At 48.4% G+C, this 18671-nt stretch overlaps 1 protein-coding gene across 5 annotated transcripts in view; it reads left to right on the forward strand.

The window, feature by feature from the left end:
* The first annotated feature begins 4705 nt into the window (after positions 1–4705).
* Positions 4706–18671, forward strand: part of ALK (ALK receptor tyrosine kinase) — a 298563-nt gene continuing 284597 nt past the window's right edge. For 3 of the 5 annotated variants that reach the window (XM_054063534.1, XM_054063535.1, XM_054063536.1), the window contains exon 1: positions 5421–5739. In XM_054063534.1, coding sequence (XP_053919509.1) covers positions 5652–5739 — 88 coding nt within the window. In that variant the 5' untranslated portion in view covers positions 5421–5651. Of the gene's footprint in view, positions 4776–5420; positions 5740–18671 lie in introns of those variants that run through there. The other 2 variants (XM_054063538.1, XM_054063537.1) reach the window with 2 other exon arrangements.

The following is an 18671-nucleotide window of genomic DNA, read 5'->3' on the forward strand; positions in this document are numbered from 1 at the left end:
CTCATCCTTTGAGACTTCCTTGGTTTTCCCGTGCTTTTCAAAATTAATTGCCAGTGACACAGTCAATTCATTAGCTAAATTAAAAACCTGAGCAGCATATTGTCCAGATCTGCTGATCCCAGCCCACCACAGAGTCGTTCAAAGTATTTTCTTACCTGGCCTTCATTAGCAGAAGCATCAGAAAGGCTTCTGTTCCTTCCCAAATGTCCACACCGTTCTTCTTGCTAAAGACCAATTAAAAGGAGATAAAAAGGCAGCCCAGCGACTCAGCTGCTGGAGATCCCTCATTGATTTCTTTGCCTCTCTTCATTCAGTAATGGGTCCATTTCCACTTTTTCAATGCATTAACAGCTGTTCTGTTCCACCTAAAGCCTATTAATAATGGCACCTCTTCATTTCAGATCTCAGCTCAAAACTTCTTGTGTTTCATGGGAATGAAACTAGGTAATACAGTATGAAAAGTTCATCTCTTCATACTCTGATGCACTATCTGATTTCCCTGGGACTGTTAAATAGCAGCTGGTTTGCTGCCACACGTCTCAGACCTTTCATTTTCTTTTCCCCAAGAACGTGCAGATTATTTCATCAAGTACCATGTGCGCTTTAGGAATGCAGGGCTGCATCACCACCCAATGCAGGCACAGGGCACCACTCCTTTGTCTTGTGCCCAGGCATCTCAGGGTTTTTTCCATGTTATTCCCTAAGGAACATCCCCAAAACAGGCAGCAGAGCCACTTGGGTCTGTATGGCAGTCACACTGGTGACACTGATCAGAAGCAAATTCCGTTACTCCTAGGTCAGGCACATCATGAAACCTTCTACTCAACAGCTCTTTTGGGAAACTTAGTAGACAAGGCAGAGGCAGAAAAGAACAAGCGACTGGTTTGACTATCAGAGAAAGCACCCATGAACGCGGATGGGGAGTGCAGGGAGGCTGCAGGGTGCCACCGCACATCTTTGATCTAATTCTGAGGAGAGATCAGAGGGCAAAGTTTCTAGTCATGCCAGCCTGACTTATTGTTGGATCCAACCTTGACTTCTCAGTTAAGTCAGTGGGATGCCTGTATAACTTCCAGGATAAAAGAGTAATTTTGAGAAGACATAGCCTATCTTAGCAAGATGTTTGGCATAAAGGATTCAATTAAATTGTTCTGTTCCAAGTACTTGAGTTGAAAACCTGAACTATGCCCTAGGTTTACCCAGTCACAGTCAATGTTAGACTGAGCTCATGGAAATGAGCTCAGCATTACGTTCAAACTGTCTGAATCCTGGAGGAAAATATGGAGAACTGAAAACCAGGGAAGTCCCACAGCAGCAACTTCATTTGATAGAAATCTGATCTGTGCAAGTGGGAAAACAGCTCAAAAAAACCTGTTTGTAGGGTTTTTTTAGAACACTTCCTGTGCACAGCATGGTGTTTCCTGCCATAATTGTCATTCTTCTGCTGAGAGACTTGTTAGACCATGATGCACAAACAGAGTAGGATGGTAGTCCAACATAAGGTGGTAGAGGGGGCAGGCTTGAGGATGTAGTTCCCAGTCCATGATTGTGCGTGTTAATATCACTGTCCACTACAGTAAAAGAGGAGGAGGAATGAAAGACCAGTGGCCCATGATTAATTCAGTTCATTTAACTTCTTTTCCAGTAAGAGATCTGAAACTCCAAAGAACAGGAGCATTCAGATCAGTTTGAAATGATTCATAGAATCATAGAATGGTTTGGATTGGAAGAGACCTTAAAGATCATCTAATTCCAACCTCCCTAGCATGGGCAGGGACACCTGCAACTAGAACAGGCTGGTCAAGGCCCCACTTACATGGAGGATTTATATTACAGAAGACCTCTACATATTTCAGTGCGGTTCTAGTTGTCTGGAAGGCTGAGCCTCAGCCAAAGTGTCACTGAAACTTAAAAGTGAAGGACTGGTGAAGGATTCGCTGTTGCTCACCACTTTGCAATCACTCTGGCTCCCTGAGACAAAGGATTAGGAAACACACGGACCTGTTGGAATGGGTCCAGAGAAGGCCACCAAGATGATCAGGGGGATGCAGCACATTTTTAGCAGGGCCTGTAGCATTAGGACAATTCACTTATGTGTTGCTTCAGTGAATGTAATGGACTGTAAACCAAGAAGAACTGGGGGAAAGTGAGGGTCTGTCCAAAGCCCATTAGCATCAGTTGGGAAAACGCTGTCATCTTGGATGAGCTTTTAATTAGCACACCTGTACAAGAGAGAGCACAGCACGAAAGTGTTTTTTTGTATGAAGTGTATTATGTAATGAACCCTTCAGTGACTGCCCTGAAGTTCCTTCCTCAACTGTTCTGCACAGAAAAGATCTTGGTTCCCGTTTCTAGCATCGCGCCTGCAATTACACTCTCCAGCACCACAATTATGGAGGCATTACACTGCGGTTCTGCTCCACAATATCTGTATATTAACATTAATTTGATATAAGCAGAAGAACAACCGTGTGACAGAATAATTACACTCTAATGATTATATAGTTAAAGTACCTGGATTATAAAAGTATACATGCATTAAGTATCAAACTAAAGAGATAAAAATAAGTCATTAATTCATATAGGCAACTTCCAAAAATAAGAATGAGTTATGATTAGCAATTCTAAGGCATAGCACTAATGTAATTACAGTAATTATATCCTATTTGTTAATGGTAAAAATGGGGAAATTGTTGCATGAACCTTTCTTAAGGCTGTTGTTTTCACTCTGAAATGGAAGAACGCGTCGAGGATAACTTCTTAATGTGGGTAACAGACAGCCCTACCACAGGAGATGGGATACTGGGCCTGCTGTCCATCAGCACAAGGGAGCTGGTTGAGGATGTCAAGGCTGGAGGCAGCCTGGGCTGCGGTGATCATGCACTGGTGGAGTTCGTAGTCCTGAGGGATGTGAGGCAGGCAAAGAATAAAGCCAGGACCCTGGATTTTAGGAAAGCGACTTCTGGCACTTCAAGGAACGAGTCAGTAGGACCCCTTGGGGAACTGCCCTCAGGGACAAGGGAGCAGAACAGAGCCAGCACATCTTTAGGGATGCTTTCCGTAGAGCGCAAGAGCTCTCAATCCCTGGTAAGAAATTGGGAAAGGAAGGCAAGAGACTGCTATGGCTGAATCGAGACCTGCTGGTCGAACTGAAGAGCAAGAGGGAACAGCACAGGCAGTACAAGCAGCGACAGGGAACCTGGAAAGAGTATGTGGATGCTGCCTTGTTGTGTAGGGATGGTGTCAGGAAGGCCAAGGCGCAGCTGGAGCTGAACTTGGCAAGGACTGCAAAGAATAAGAAGGGGTCCTACAGGTCTGTCAGCCAGAAAAGGGAGGTCAAGGAAAGCATGCCCCACTGATGAATATGACTGGCAAATCAGTAACCGTGGATGAGGAAAAGGCTGAGGAACTCAACAGTTTTTCTGCCTCAGTCTTCTCTGGCAACCTCTCTTCCCACACTGGTTCCCACAGAGGTCAGGTTTGAGACCACCTGAGGAACGTCCATGGGACCTGACGAGCTGCATCCCAGAGTCCTGAGGGAACTAGCTATTGGAGTTTCCAAGCCAGTCCCATCAGCCTCATTTCTGTGCCTGGGAAGATGGTGGAACAAATCCTCCTGGAAGCCATGCTAGAGGACATGGAAGATAGGGAGGACTGGGACACAGCCAGTGTGGGTTAACTGAAGGCAAGTCCTGCCTGACCAACCTAGTTGCCTTCTGCAGTAGAACGACCACGTAAGTGACAAGGGAAGAGCAGTGGACGTCATCTGTCTGGACTTCCGTAAGGCCTTTGATCCCACATGGGACACTGTGTCCCACTCTGGAGCCCTCAGCCCAAGAAAGACGTTGACCAGTTGGAGCAAACAGGTCCAGAGGAGGGCACAGAAATGATCTGAGGGCTGGAGCACTGTGCACATAAGGACAGGCCAAGAGAATTGGAGTTTTTCAGCCTGAAGAAGACAAGGCTCCTGGGAGACCTTAGAGCAGCTTTGACTACTGAAAGGGGCTACAGGAAATCTGGGGAGGGGGGTCTTGATCAGGGAGTGCAGGGACAGGTTGAGAGGGAACAGTTTCAAGATGAAAGGAGGGGATTGAGTTGAGAACTTAGGAAGAAATGTTTTCTTTGTGAGGGTGATGAGGCACCGGCACAGGTTGCCCAGAGAAGTGGTGGCTGCCCCATCCCTGGAGGTGTTCAAGGCCAGGTTGGATGGAGCTTTGAGCAACCTGATCTACGGGGAGGTGACCCTGCCCATGGTAGGGGGGTTGGAACTGGATGATCTTTAAGGTCCCTTCCAACCCAAACAATCTGTGATTCTATGATTCCATGAATTTTGCTCAGTTTTCAGAATGACCGATGCTCTAAGAGTTCTCCTCCCCCATTCTCCCTTTTTTTTCTTTCCCCTACAGAGGGAGGACATCCAGAGTTGTTTTGGGGACCTCAACCTTTGAGGACGTAAGAAAGGAAGAAGGGAAGGGAAGGGAAGGGAAGGGAAGGGAAGGGAAGGGAAGGGAAGGGAAGGGAAGGGAAGGGAAGGGAAGGGAAGGGAAGGGAAGGGAAGGGAAGGGAAGGGAAGGGAAGGGAAGGGAAGGGAAGGGGAAAACCAAACAGCTCTGTCCCCCGTTGCCTGCAGAGGTGGGGAGCGGGACCCGCCGCCCCTCACCCCGGTCCCCCTGGCCATACGGAGCTGCGGGGCTCCCAAGGAAAGCTGGGGTCGGCGCGGGGTCCGGAGGCAGCGGGAACACCCAGGATAACCAGGGGAGGCCAGGGGGACCGAGGTCTGCGGGCGGCCGGCGAGCGGCGGAGAGGGAACCGGGGTGGCGAGGCGGGACCGGAGGATGATGGGGGGCGAGGGGGAGCGGCAGAGGGACTGGGGGGCAGCTGGGAGGGAAGCGGGGTGGCTGGGGGGACACACCGGAGGACCGGGAGAACTGCGGGGCGGCCGGCTGGAGGCTCGGGGACACACAGAGGGACTGAGGAGAGGCTGCGTGTGCGGTGTGGGGACCGCAGGGCCGGGAACACCGTGGGGGTCGCAGGGGGCTCCGATCTATTTTTTTCCTGAATGAGCTCGGCGTCCCCCTCCTCCCGCAGCTCATTTGCATATCGCACTGCGCGCGCCGCCATTGGCTGCGGGCGGGCGGGCCGGGGCGTGACGTCACGGCGCGGCGGGTAATGCCTGCGCTGTGGCGGGCAGTTGGAGCCGGCAAAGCGCGCGCGGCGCCGGGCGCTCCGCAGCTCGGGCGATGGCGGGGACCCGGCTGCCCGCCCGCCTGCTGGCCGCCGCCTGCCTCGCCCTCAGCCTCGCCTCGGCGGCGCGGGAGAGCCCCGGGCTGTCCCGGCTGCAGAGGAGGAGCCTGGCGCTGGACTTCGTGGTGCCGTCGCTGTTCCGCACCTACGTGCGGGAGCTGGGGCTGGGGCGCGGCGCGGCGCGGGGCCGCCTGCGCCTGGACTGCGCGCCCCTGCTGCGCGCGGCCCGCGCGGCCCCCGTCGCTGCCCCGGCGGGCGGGCGGCGGCGCGCCAAGCAGCTGGTGCTGGAGCTGGGCGAGGGCAGCCTGCGCGACGGTTGCGCCCGCGGCCACCGCCTCGAGTTCGACCTCACCGAGCTCTTCGAGCGCTGGCTCCGCGCCGGGCAGGGGCGGCTGCGGGTGCGGGTGATGCCCGAGAGGCGCGGGGCAGAGCGGGGGCTCTCCGCCGCCATCCGCGCAGCCCGCCCGAGCCTCCTCCTCCAGCTGTCGGCCGCAGGTGAGCCGTGCGGTGCATGCCCGGCTTCTCCCCCGTCGCGTCCCGTCAGCGCAGCCTCCTGCCGGCTCCCTGTGAGGGATGCGGATAGTGCTGCCGAGCGGCTTCTCGGGGTCGGGGGGGCTGTTCGGGAGCGCTGGGGGCCGTGGGATGCCGAGGTTCGCTTGTGCCAGGCGGCCGCCGGCGACACTCGGAGGTTGGGGTGTCCTTAGCCTGAAGGCGGCAGGATTAAGAGCTTGGGAACTTAAATGTGTCATCTTAAAAAAGGGAAGCTCCCTCCAAGTCCAAGGTTCTGCACAGGCAAACCCGGGGGAACAGCAGAAGCGTTTCCCAGCACATTTGTCTGAAGTCAGCAGGATTAAGGGCTTGGAAACTTAAATGTGTCATCTTAAAAAGGGAGGGTCCCTCCAAGTCCAAGGGTCTGCGCAGGCAAACCTTGGGGAGCAGCAGAAGCGTTCCCAGGCTGGGGTTGACAGCACATTTGTACATTAATGCTCTGGGGCATCACTGCTTATCGTTACTCTGCTTTAAATGTACAAGGGGATGGCAGAGACATCAACTTGCACGAAGCAGGTTCACCTCTGAGTTTCATGTACCTGAAACTGCATTAATTTCTATCCCTGTGAAACCCACAGAGGATCCTTAGTGACCTGCGCTCTGTCAGCTCCGGTGAGGCAGGAAGTTGTCCACCCGCGGAGGCTCCCGCAGTGTGGGTCCCTCTGGAAAGAGCGTGGCTTAACTTTCTAGTTCTGGACAGCAGTGATTTGCAGTCAGGACATGGGGCAGTTTCATTATCTGAAATCCAGCCTCTGCTTTGGACTAGTGATAGAGATTTCTATTCTGTGTGGGCATCTTAGCTCAAAGGCAGGCTCTGATTCAGACTTTCCCACTAGAAGAATGTAATACCTCGAGGACTGCAGGGCCATACGATCTGTCACGGTGAGCTGCATTAGGTAGCTGTTATGAAGCTGTGTTGAAGTCAATGATGTGTCCCTGAGAGCCGCCTGCTTAACGCACCGCACGATACACTTAAGTAAATTCACAGAAGGTGAGACAGGTCAGTGTGGGCTTTGAATATGGAGCTGCAGTAACTGATTCTTGATGTCAGCTAAAGAACTGAGCCAGCAAGCTGAATCACCGCACACTGAACCTATCTCATTCTTTGCTGCCTGAAACAAAGCTCACAGCAGATTACCAGTGCAGGCTGGTGTGCATCGGGCTGATGTGAGATATCTGGGCTCTCTTTCTTAGCCCGTTCTGGTGGAGATATGGCAGAGAGAGTGTGCAATGGGGTGGTCTGCTGGGGCTGGCACACCTGCCTACCGGCAAGTCTTGCCACGCGCATTGCAATAGCAATAAATAAAAGAGAAGGCGTCAAGAGCCACTGTCTGTGTTTGTTGTTGTTTTTTTTTTTGTTTGTTTTTTTTTTTTTTTGCTGTACAGGGAATTTATTGTGAGTAGCAGTTACTTTGCTTTGCAGATGTTCCGTTTTCACACTGCCTTCTTAGCTTTTACTGCTGTCTTTACTCTGGTGCTTGTAGCAACCAGGAAGCTGGAGGATGAGCTCTTTTGGTCTCAGAGGCTGAAGGTGTGTTGAACTTGGTGCAGTGTAGGCATGGGAACTCCGGGGTGCTCTGTGTGATTCAGGCAGATGGGGCTTTAATCAGTCAGTAGAACCCTCAGGCTCTGGATGTTGCCCGTTGCTTCTGTGTTGAGGAGAAATGTGTGTTTTTCCAGGCAGTCCAGTAGGAGTTACCTGTGCTCCTGTGAAATCCTGTTGGAGACAAGGCTCTGCTGTCTTACTGCAACACCACAGTGCAAAGGCAGTCGTAGGGGATGCAGGAACAGCAGGAGGAGAGGGAGCAGAAGGAATATGGATCTCATTCACCTATATCACAGTAGTAATTTCCCCTGACAGCTGTTCACAATCTTGTATATAAGACCTTGTCTTCTCTTTTAATTCTGCACCGAGGTTGCTAACGTGGTGCATAAGTTGTATCACCATGAAACTGTCTCTGCTTTTTTGGCCATGACACGTTGGTATAGTTGTGCTGTTACCTGGCTTCACACCAGATTTGTAACGTGGGCTTGTTAAACATGTTAAAAATTCACTCTTTCTGCCTTGTGAAGGTGCTGCCTCTGTGAACAGCACGTGTCACTGCTTACACTTGTGTGGTGTCACCCTGCCGGCAGTAGGATGTGCTGGCATGGTGAGAATAGCACGAGCAGCATCCACCAGCCAGTCAGTGCGTGGATCCCAGAGATCACCAACACTATCGCAGCTAGCGGGTATGGGGCTTAATCAAAGCCCTTCCTAAGGCAGTGGAGCCTTGCCTTCACTGCTTAAGCCAGCTGCAAATGGACCACAGTTCTCCCATCAACTATGTAAAGCTGCCTCACTTGTGTTGACATACTTAAGCCGTTCTTTTTTTTTCCTCTGCTGGAGATACCCAGGACTGCAGTTCTTCCCAGGAAAAGATAGAATTACATTGCCAAATTGTTTTCACCACATCATTCTCTCTGTGAACGGAGAAAAATTACATTTTAGGATGAGAAAAAATTGCAAGGAGCTGAATTCCCATTGATCTTAAGGGTGAAAAGAGAGTCCTGTGCATAATGCTTCATTCTCTGTAACTTCTACACTCTGGTACAGGCTCAAGGATGTTTAACTGGAGTGAAAAGTTTCCCTTTCTAACAGCGTGTTTGCACCAAGCATAAAGCAGTTTATAGCAGCCTCCCAGTACTGAAAAGGATTACAGGGAAGCTGGGGAGGGGGTCTTGATCAGGGAATGCAGGGTTGGGATAAAGGGGAACGGTTTTAAGCTGGAAGAGGGGAGTTTGAGATGAAATATTATGAAGAAATGTTTTCCTGTGAGGATGGGGAGGCACTGACCCATGTTGCCCAGAGAAGTTGTGGCTACCCCATCCCTGGAGGTGTTGAAGACCAGGTGGGGTGGGGCTTTGAGCAACCTGACCCAGTGGGAGGTGTCCTTGCCCATGGCGTTGGACAAGGAGGGTTGGAACTGAGTGTGCTTTGCGGTCCCTTCCAATCTAAAGCATTCCATGATTCTAATTTACCTCTGTGAGCAGTCAGTAAAAGATGGACTTACTAGACTGATGCTGTTCAAACAACAAGCAGACAAACCATAAAGCTCACAGGAATTTCTACAGAGCTCTCTTGTGAATGCTCTCAGTGGCAGATTTCTCTCACACTTGTCCTCGTGGGAATGGAGCATCCTGCAAGAAAAAGCTTCTGTTTAGAGCAGCTGTGCTCCCCAGCCTATCTACCACTTCTGTGTCAGTTTGGCCTTTTCAAAGTTGGGTATGGAAGAGCTTTCCTCTCTTGGAAATACTTCCAGGGTTAATGTCTGTTTCTCCTCCTTCTCCCAGTGCTCCTCTGGGACAAAAATCCATTTCAGTCCTTTCTGTGGAGAAAAACACACAACTTAAAGTTCAGAGGAAGGGAGGGCTGAGCCTGGGGAGGATGGTGGCGCCGTAGATCTCCCATGTTTTAGGGGAGCCTCCCAACCACCAGGTTGCTGTTGACTTTGCTGCCATTGTTGGTTTTGACTGGAAATTCCACTCTCCCTCCAAGGAAACCTTTCCTAAAAAAGTTTGATTAAACCCAGTACGTGGCTATGGGAAGCTGAATGGGTAGGCAGCCGTGCGGCCAGGAGAGTCCTGGCCAGTTTTAGTGCTGGGCTTATGGTACTGGCTATCTCATGTCAAAAAGCAGTGGATGTCTGTCTCCGTGTGCTCTCTGGGCAGGTTATTGAGCTGGCTTGGGAAAACCTGGAATTGTCTCACTGTAGAGCCTGTCAATTAAAGTAATCAGCACTGACTGCTCCTTGTGCAACTGGGCCAAAATTACCTCCAGGAATTTTGAGATCAGACAGGATAGCAGGTGTTGCGCGGAGGCCTTGTGGGACCCTTCTTGGCAAACCCAGCCCACAGGTAATGTAGTATGGGTAGGCATGGCTTTGGATTAGTCCAGGCTGAGCACTCTATGCTCGGACAGGCTCCAGCGTGATCCAGAGCCCTGGCACCCAACCCTGCACTGCCCTTTGGATCTTTTCACCTTAATGTTTCAGATAACCAGCCCACGCGCTGCAGTGCACCTGGGCCACAAATGTTGTTAAAGAGGTTTCTTGTGGGTTTACCCAGGAAGTTTAATAAGCTGAAATGGCCATAAAATAACTTCCCATGAGAACTAATTGCTACTTACATACGCAAAGGTGGGAAGTGTATGTTAAAAAGGGGTGTACAGGGATGAAAATGAGTCATTCCTCCCTTGAAAGGTCAGTTTACTTTCATTCATGGAATAGATTTAACATTCCAATTATATGTTTTAAGTAGCAGTGCATAACTTTTCATCCTCTGGCTAGGTGAAATGTTAGCCCTGCTCTGTGGCTTTCATCTGAAATTTTGTTAACTTACTGCATGTATTCTCCCTGAAACCGTCTGTGTTCAACTACATCCCACCACTGTGGTAGGGCTGAGGCCATCAGGCTTTACATCATCAGGGCACTGCCACCATGCGCATGGACTCCCATGCAGGCAGGAACCCTTCGCCTAAGCATCGGAGAGAACTTTGGACTAGGGGAAAATAGGGTTTGAGAGTAGACATTTTGTATGTGGAAATGAGAGCTCTAAAGCTGAAATCTGTAGCCAAGTCTGCAGGGTTCTTTCTGCATATTTCAGTGGTACTGTAGTTGTATTTTTCTTTTGTTAATTTTTGTGTTTGTTTTTCTGCTTTCATAGCACAATGTTTGAGCTGTGCCAACTGGTAGGAGACTCAGTCACTTCCCAGCTGCTCTCTGTTTCTCTCTCTTCCTCGACTGTGTGTGACATCTGCAATCTGGTCTTCCTCTTCTGGTAAATCACTGGCAAAACCTGGGGAATAAGAGTGAAACGCTCTTATTCTTCTGGAAAGGCTTTTGTTTTAGTGCAAGTAGGTTTGCTCCTTTCTGCCGGGGATTTGTAGTCGGCCTCGGCTATTAGGCCAGCTTTGCCAGTGCAGAGCTTATGGATGGGCCTGATTCATACTGAAGTTTACTCTGGGTGTGGCCTAGTCCAAATTAAGGTTTTTCTTTTCTGCTCTTGGGTTCTCGCAGATGCCAGGGTGCTGTGTGCTGATTACCAGTTACTAAATCACAGTGAATCCTATGGAGGCTTAGGAGCATCTTTCCCAGTCTTTCCTCCCCTTGGTCTGTAGCATCCCTTGGACCTCCAGTCACTTCTGTGCTCCAGAAACATGGGTTTAGTAAGTCCTCAGTGCCTCTTCTTGAACTGTGAATGCCTCCTAAAGAGGAAACCGATTGCCCAGTGGTCGGTTTGCCTGGCTTTGTGTACAGCATTATCCCAGCTCCTGCTGCTGTCCTGTCCTGTTCTGTTCCTGGCCAAGTCACCTACTCTCTTCATCAGCACCAAGGAAACTCACAGCATATGACTCTTGAGCGAAGGTGCCTTGTTCACTATTTACATGCTGGCCACTGAAATTCAGGGCTTTGCATATTTGTTGGCAATTATTTGGCAGAAAATGTTAGAAATGACATGCAGTCCTTGAGTGGCTCACAGAAAATACACTGTGATTGCTGTTCCATGCGGTTTCACTTGGACCACAGTTACACAGTGTTGCTGCTCTTTGATGGGAGGCAGGGTTACACACAAAGTGTTTATGATTTCTAGGTCTGATTTCTGCAATTTTTGTTTACTTTTAGCCTCATTGTTCTTATGAATAGTCTTAGTCATATTGCATGTTCAGTAAAATACCCATAAACACCAAAAGGGGCACAAGTATCAGTTTATGATGTTTATTTTTTTGTTTCAATAAACATTTATGACAGAGTTTAAAAAGATATTTTCTCTAAACTTTCTGTGCTTTTATTTCCCCATCTTTAAAACTAGTAAACACCCACAGTGAAGAACAGTGCTGGGAAGCTTCAGTGCTTTGTTATACAAATGCACGGAACCACTTCAGAATCAAAGGTGGTTTTGCAGTCTGAATTAATCATATTCTGGAGTGACATGGTCCCTTGGTTCACTGCAGATCTTGTATGGCTGTTACATGGTAGGAGTCAGAGTCTTTATTTCATAGAATCATAGAATCACAGACTGGTTTGGGTTGGAAGGGACCTCAAAGCCCATCCAGTTCCAACCTCTCTGCCATGGGCAGGGATACCTCCCACTGGACTAAGTTGCTCAAAGGCCCATCCAACCTGGTCTTGAACACTTCCAGGGATGGGGCATCCACAGCTCCCCTGGGCAACCTGTGCCAGTGCCTCACCACCCTTGCAGGAGAACGTTTCTTCCCAAGCTTTCATCTCAATCTCCCCTCTTCCAGTTTAAAACCGTTCCCCTTTGTCCTGATCAACAGCCCCTCCCCAGCTTCCCTGTAATCCCTTTCAGTACTTGAAGGCTGCTCTAAGGTCTGCCCTGAGCCTTCTCTTCTCCGGGCTGGACAGCCCCAACTCTTTCAGCCTGTCCTTGTGTTTGTAACCACGTTGGTGAATTAGCCAAAAGAAGCAGAAGTGAGGGGATCTTTGAAGCCTTTAGCATTGACTCACTAATGTCACAGATCAAGTGGCCTCACCTTTGCAACAGAGCAGCACAAACTCGTTTGGGTGATGGTGCTTGGGGAAGGTAAGCTCTGATTTTCTTCCCAAGCAACAGCAAGTACAGTATGGTGCCTGGACATTTTGTGCCTTTAGTTCTTGTGTGGAAGTGTCTGTCTGGACAGTTCTACCCAGAACTGGGGTGGTAAGAAGGGGAGAGTGACTTTTCTGGCACAAGTGATCCACCTAATCACATACAGCAATCCAGGGTCCAGCTTTCCAAACCTCCTCCTGTCCATGGGGCCACAGCAGCTCTTTCCCAAGGAGCCACTTCCAAGCTCAGTGGGGCTGCTGGGACTGTGGTGCTAAGCTGAGAAAGGTCCTTTATGGAATTGGCCACATTTGTCTTGCTCCTCTAATTCAGAAAAATCTGGTTGGAGAAAAATGTCATGGAAGCATAAATGCAGATTTGAAAAGTGTAACCTTTCTTTCCTTGTGAACAATAAATGTCAGAAAGCTTAAAATGACAAGCTGGAATGGCTAGGGGTTATTTATGTGTTTAAATATTTAGGCAAGAAACGCATTTTGAGGCTAAAGTTAATTTACATGAATAGTTTGATTTATGGCTGAGGCGGCTGGGTAGCTTCATGGTTGTCACTATCCTGCTTAGCATGGCTGCTCAGAAATTCACTGCGACAGCTTAGATAGGACTTGGGTCTCTCTGCTCTCAGAAACTATGAGCTGTGTCAGTGGTAGTGAAGGAGACTCATCTTCCCTTGTTGGTCATGCAGGATCTGTGCCATGGTTGAATCGATCTTGCTGGATCCAGTGGAAGGAGCCAGTTCCTGCTGCAGGCAGGCTCCAGGTTTGTTTCTGACAACACGTTTTAAGGAAAATGGTGAACTATTGTAGAAAGATAGACTTGAGCTGGGAAAAACAGGCACCACATGTGATCTGTGTGATGCAAAACCAGGGTAGCAGTTAATATTTTGTTTATATTGTTCCTTTTCTTGTAGAACTTCAGTGTTCTGTAAAGGATGGTTGCAAGAATCAAATTCTGCTTTGACTTCAAACTGTATTATCTTCTTGGGTCTGACTGTGGCACCGCAGGAGCAGGGAGGAGGGGAGAGTCCCCTGAGGAACTGGGCTGGGAAAAGGGGTTACACACACCCAGCTCTGCCATTGATAAATACTGTGACGTGGAATGTGCCCTTCGTGGCAGATGCTTCCTTTGCAAAGCGAGGGTGGTTCTGAGCACTTTTGAACTCTGGTAGAAGGAGGTGCCAGTTTTTTGCGCATTGCCAGTGCTGTCACTCTCTAAGATCCTCAGTAAAGAGAGGGAGGCGCAGTCTGAGCTCTGAGATGTCTAAGGGCAAAGCCTAATAGCCTCCCATATGGATTTTCACCATCTCTGTAGTGCTAATCATAGGACATGATCATCTGCTGTTTCCTACACTTTAGCAACAGCAAAAATCTGAAACTTAAAAATGGCATCAGTTTTGTTTGTTGTTTCAGTGGATTGAGTTTCTGGTTTTGGAATAGTTAAGACCCGCACCTTTCACTATTAAACACCACCGTGGCTGGAAGTGAAATAGTACAATTCAGATTCCCTGTTGGAATGCCCTGTGGGGCTTTGGCCAGTGTTACTGATGGCCCCACAAACAGGAGGGGAGTGGTCCAGGCTGAGTCTCTCTGCTCGGGGCCAACTGGCTGGATGGCCACTTAAGTGGCCACAGCTGGGAATCATCTCCATTTACCCTGAGAGTCTGCAGGTGTTGGATATGCTTGATCAGTGGGGCTGCGGAGCAGAAAGCATCATGGAGACAGCAGGAGAAGGTTTGTCTTTTGTGGTTTGCTACTTAACATACCAGAAATAAGCAGAGAATAGGGGATTTGAGATTGTGTAAAGCTTCACTGGCCTGGCTGTTTTTACCTGGGTTATAGTTGACAGAGTGGGGACACTGGGCAGGGTCCTTTCATCTGGGTGGTTTTAGAAATAAGGGGTATCCTTTTTGTAACTTGTCTCTCGCAGCTCCTCTGTTTTGTTTGCACATTTTGGGAGTCTTTAGTGGTAGCCCAGTGCTCGCATCGAGGCAGAAAATGTCTGTCTTTCCCGAACAAGGTTATGTATGGAATACAATCTGCATTGGGATTCCGTCTGTAGCAGGGCACTGTGCAAACTCCTTCTGCAAGCTTCTCCCCATTTTCCTTCTGACCAGCAACTCTTTCCGCTCTTACAGCTTACAAAATGTTGCAATGCAAGAAAGATGTGGCTTTCTGAGTTACAGTGGGAGAGGTGGTTGTGTGTGAGGTGATCAGGCGAGAGCACAGAACACCTGGAGTGAGTGTGGGGGGAGAAAGGGACAGAGCAGCTGAGAGGGTGATATGTGCTGTGTTTTCCTTGATGTCTGTTTGGAAGAGGTTATACTGGTCTGTCTGGGTACGTACTCGATAATGTGCATCAGTAGGCACATCAGAAATTGTGTTTCTCCTTATGTCATGTTCTTTCTACAACTTCTGTGTCTTTGAGGATTCTTTCCATCTCAGATTCAAAAGCTCATGTGGTTCTTCTGACTAAAGTTGCTTTAGTGCCTGTGATGTGCAGCTGGATATCTGTGACTTCACCTACTGGAAATCTCTGGGAATCCGTCAGAACTCTGCTGGTCACGGCAGACTTCCAATTACAACACTTACTTTGGCTTTTGCCTGCTGTTCTTACTACCCATTAAGTAACGAGCTATCTCAAGTGCATCACAATGTCTGGGCTTTTTACAGCCCCTTTCATGTAAGATTCGCCAAGTACTTTAGGCCTTATCGCTCTTGTGAGAATGATGAGTGTTGTTATATCTATTTTATAGAGAGATCATAGAACCATGGAATGGTTTAGGTTACAAGGGACCTCAAGTTCATCCAGTTCCACCCCCCTGGCATGGGCAGGGACACCTTCCGCTGGATCAGGTTGCTCAAGGCCCCATCCAGCCTGGCCTTGAACACCTCCAGGGATGAGGCATTCGTGACTTCTCTGGGCAACCTGGGCCAGTGTCTCGCCACCCTCATAGTGAAGAATTTCTTCCTAATTTCTAGTTTAAATCTTTCCCTCTCCAATTTATCGCCATTCCTCCTTGTGTGCCCTTGTTAAAATTCCCTCCCCAGCTTTCTTGTAGGCCTCCTTCAGGTACTGGCAGACTGCTGTAAGGCTTCTCTGGAGCATTCTCTTCTTCAGGCTTAACAACACAAACTCTCAGCCTGTCCTCATAGCAGAGGTGCTCCAACCCTCGGATCATCTTCATAGCCCTCCTCTGGATCCAGTCCAACAGTTACATGTCCTTCTTACATTGTGGATTCCTAAACTGGACACAGCACTCCAGGTGGGGTCTTGCAACAGTGGAGATCATAGGAGCCAGAGGTGGAAAAAGCATTATTTGATTATGTTAGACTGCAAGCGCTGAATGCAATTTTCTCCTGTGGATTATGCTAAATAGTGATGTTACTCTTGGCTTCAGCCAAAAGGTCAAGGAAGTACAAGAATTCAGAGCCAAGAGGCTCGGTAGCTCTCGACTAGGAAATACTGTGGCAGTTATGGCAAACCCCCCTCTGAGTCCTCTCTGTGCCATGCTGTGTTTGTGATGCTTGTCTTCCAAGTCAACTCAGTTTTGTTACATCCCCCGCTTATTATGATATCGTTTGCTTTTTATTTTTCGGGAGTGTCTGTGATCTGCTGATCCTTTTCTATCTTCAGAAACTGCCCCGTGGCCTTTCCGTTTGTAGGGTGGCGTATGTCAGCATTGGAGGACCTGATGCAATGGTTAGTTCTGAGGGACGTTTCATTATTGATGCTAATTAAACTTGAAACTAATGAGAAAGGATTGCTTTCCAGGGCTGGAGAGGAGGCCAGCATAGTTATAGTAGGTTAATTATTCTTCTAAAAGACTCCGTTTAAGTAACAATTAATTTTGTCAACTTTTTTTCTTGTGTTGTACAAGAGCCTTGTTTGAAGCAGATTTGAGCGATAATTGCTGCGCTGACCTCATCTAGCGCTCCATCAGCAATCTCCTTCCATCAGCAAAAGGTTAATAAAATCTTTAAGGACAGGAATTCTGTGCCTTATCTGCGTGTAGACAATTTGGAACAGGTCTCCCTGCACGTATTTCCTATTACTCTTTGGCACGATTTCCTTGGTGTGCTTTTTATGTTTCAAAAATACTGTATTCCATAAAGCTTCCAAGTTTAATGGTGGCTTGGCAAAATGGATGTGTTCTGGAGGTGGGGAGTGAATTGAGTCACGGTTGGCTTGAATGCTGGCACTGAAGTCAGAATGTGCTTCCCTTTGTTTATAAAGGTCTTGCGCCTGTGGTCAATACAAGTCTCACCTGGCAGGCATGGAGGTGTCCATGTGAGGATTGTTTTTTGCTGACTAACCAAAGAAAAGAGGAGGTGAGGCTTGTTTTGTGTAGGAGAGAAGGTGTCTCCCTTGCTGGGGAACGCTGTAGCTTTGGAGGGAGGACACACACTGGACCCCTTTGCTCCTCCACAGCTCTTGCGTTGTCTCTTTTTTCCTCTCCACTCTTTGTAAAGACAAGTAATGGCTCCAGATGGCTGCAATACTGCACTGCAAAAGGGAAGGGAAGAGCTAGATGAGAGATATTGTGAGTGTGGGGAGCAGAGTACGATGTTTACGAGGAGGGAGGACATCTGTCTTCATTACCTCTAAGTGTTAGGGGAGCAGTGCTACCCTGACCAGTTGCCTGGTGCCTCCTGTCAGGGCACTGCAGATACAGGGCTCCAGTGTTCAAGTCTGGGCTGTAAAGGCAAGCGTCCATCTCTGAAGGTGGGAGCAACAAGGGCTTGAATGAGTGCTGAGAGGTAGCAGCTTAGGAAAGCCCCGTGATGCTGGAATGATTTGCCTACTACGTGAAAGCTACAGTCTGAGGATCTTTTTCACCCCGGTGTCATAAAAGGGCAGAGTTTGCCAGGCTAGAGCTCAAGAAGAGACTTAAATCCTCCTTCAGGACAGTGGCATCAAGTTCGAGGGTAAAACATCCTTGGAGTAATCGCTCTGGCCACAGGACTCTACTTAGGCCAGCTGGTAGGATTTGGATAATATTTGGAGTCCTGAGTCCCTTTCGCTATTAAAGCTTTAAATCGTGCAAAGATTGATCCTAAGTCCAGTGTTTCCTTCTCTGCCGTGCCCGCCTACTGTCCTTTATCGCTGAAACAAAGCAGCATTAACTTTTAAGATCTGATTCAATAACATTTTATGGATAATAATTATGGCTGATATTAAGCCTTCAGCAACCAGTCTGTATGGAGGCTTAATGTATTGAGGTTTATTACCAGTGTAACCTATCTTTTTACATTGGTTGTAAAGCAGTATCAACTGTACTGGTAAGAGGAAAAAGAAATATCAATGAACTGTTTGCCTCCGCTTCTCTGCAGGGCATTCAAACACTTGCTGCTTCCCATTGCTAGCACGGTGGGAGTTTCCCTGTGAAGGGTTTTTGTTTACAGAGTCTGTTTGCGCGACTGCAGACTTGTGATGAATGAATTAATGAGCAAATGAATGAGCTACGGCGATCCTATGTTAGGGAAAGGAATCCATTAGTGGATAATCCCTGGAGACCAATCAGTCATCCTTTCTCTCTTAATAACAAGTGTGTGGATTAAGAGTTTTCAGAGATGCTAGTAAGGGACAAGCTCCACCCCTTCCTCTGAGGCTTGTCCCAATAATAGGAGTCCTTAAGTGTCTGAAACTCCTTTAGACACCCCATAGTAGTGATTGCTTTTCAGAAGATTCCCAGTTTCCATGGTCTCATTGGGACACAGTTTTATGTATACGTGTCATACCTGTTTATGGAGACGGTCCCTGAGCAGAACTGGAGACGAGGCTGAGCAAAAGAAAGCTCTAGTAGCTTATAAGTCCTGAAGTACTGTCGTAGTCATCTGATATAAATTAAATATGAGAAAAGAAACTTGCCTTCGTTTCTATATAGTCAACATGAGAAGTTCTTCTGTTGTGTTGGAACTGAAGAAGTCACCTGAAGGACCGAGGAGTGGGTCCTTGCTCAGTGCTGAACTCAGTGACGTTCATGCGTCATTAACTGTAACTGTGCTATCGACTTGCTTTTTTTGCCTTGTTCCTCCTTATAACTCTCTGTATAAGGAAATCTATGTCCCTGGGAAGTTCAAATAAGATGCTGTCTGCTTGTGTCCTTTTTGCCTTTTTGATGGGAAAGCGGAAGGGAATTCTAAAGTGCTCTGGGAGCTGCATGGAGGCCTTGCTTTGACATCTCTAAATATGTGAGTAATGGGGTGCTTAGAACTGGTTTTATATGTGATGGATGCTCAACAATAAGGAATCGCAAATTGTGGGCAGCAGAGCTT

This window comes from Cuculus canorus, chromosome 3 (genome assembly GCF_017976375.1).
Source record: "Cuculus canorus isolate bCucCan1 chromosome 3, bCucCan1.pri, whole genome shotgun sequence".
Taxonomy (NCBI): Eukaryota; Metazoa; Chordata; class Aves; order Cuculiformes; family Cuculidae; genus Cuculus; species Cuculus canorus.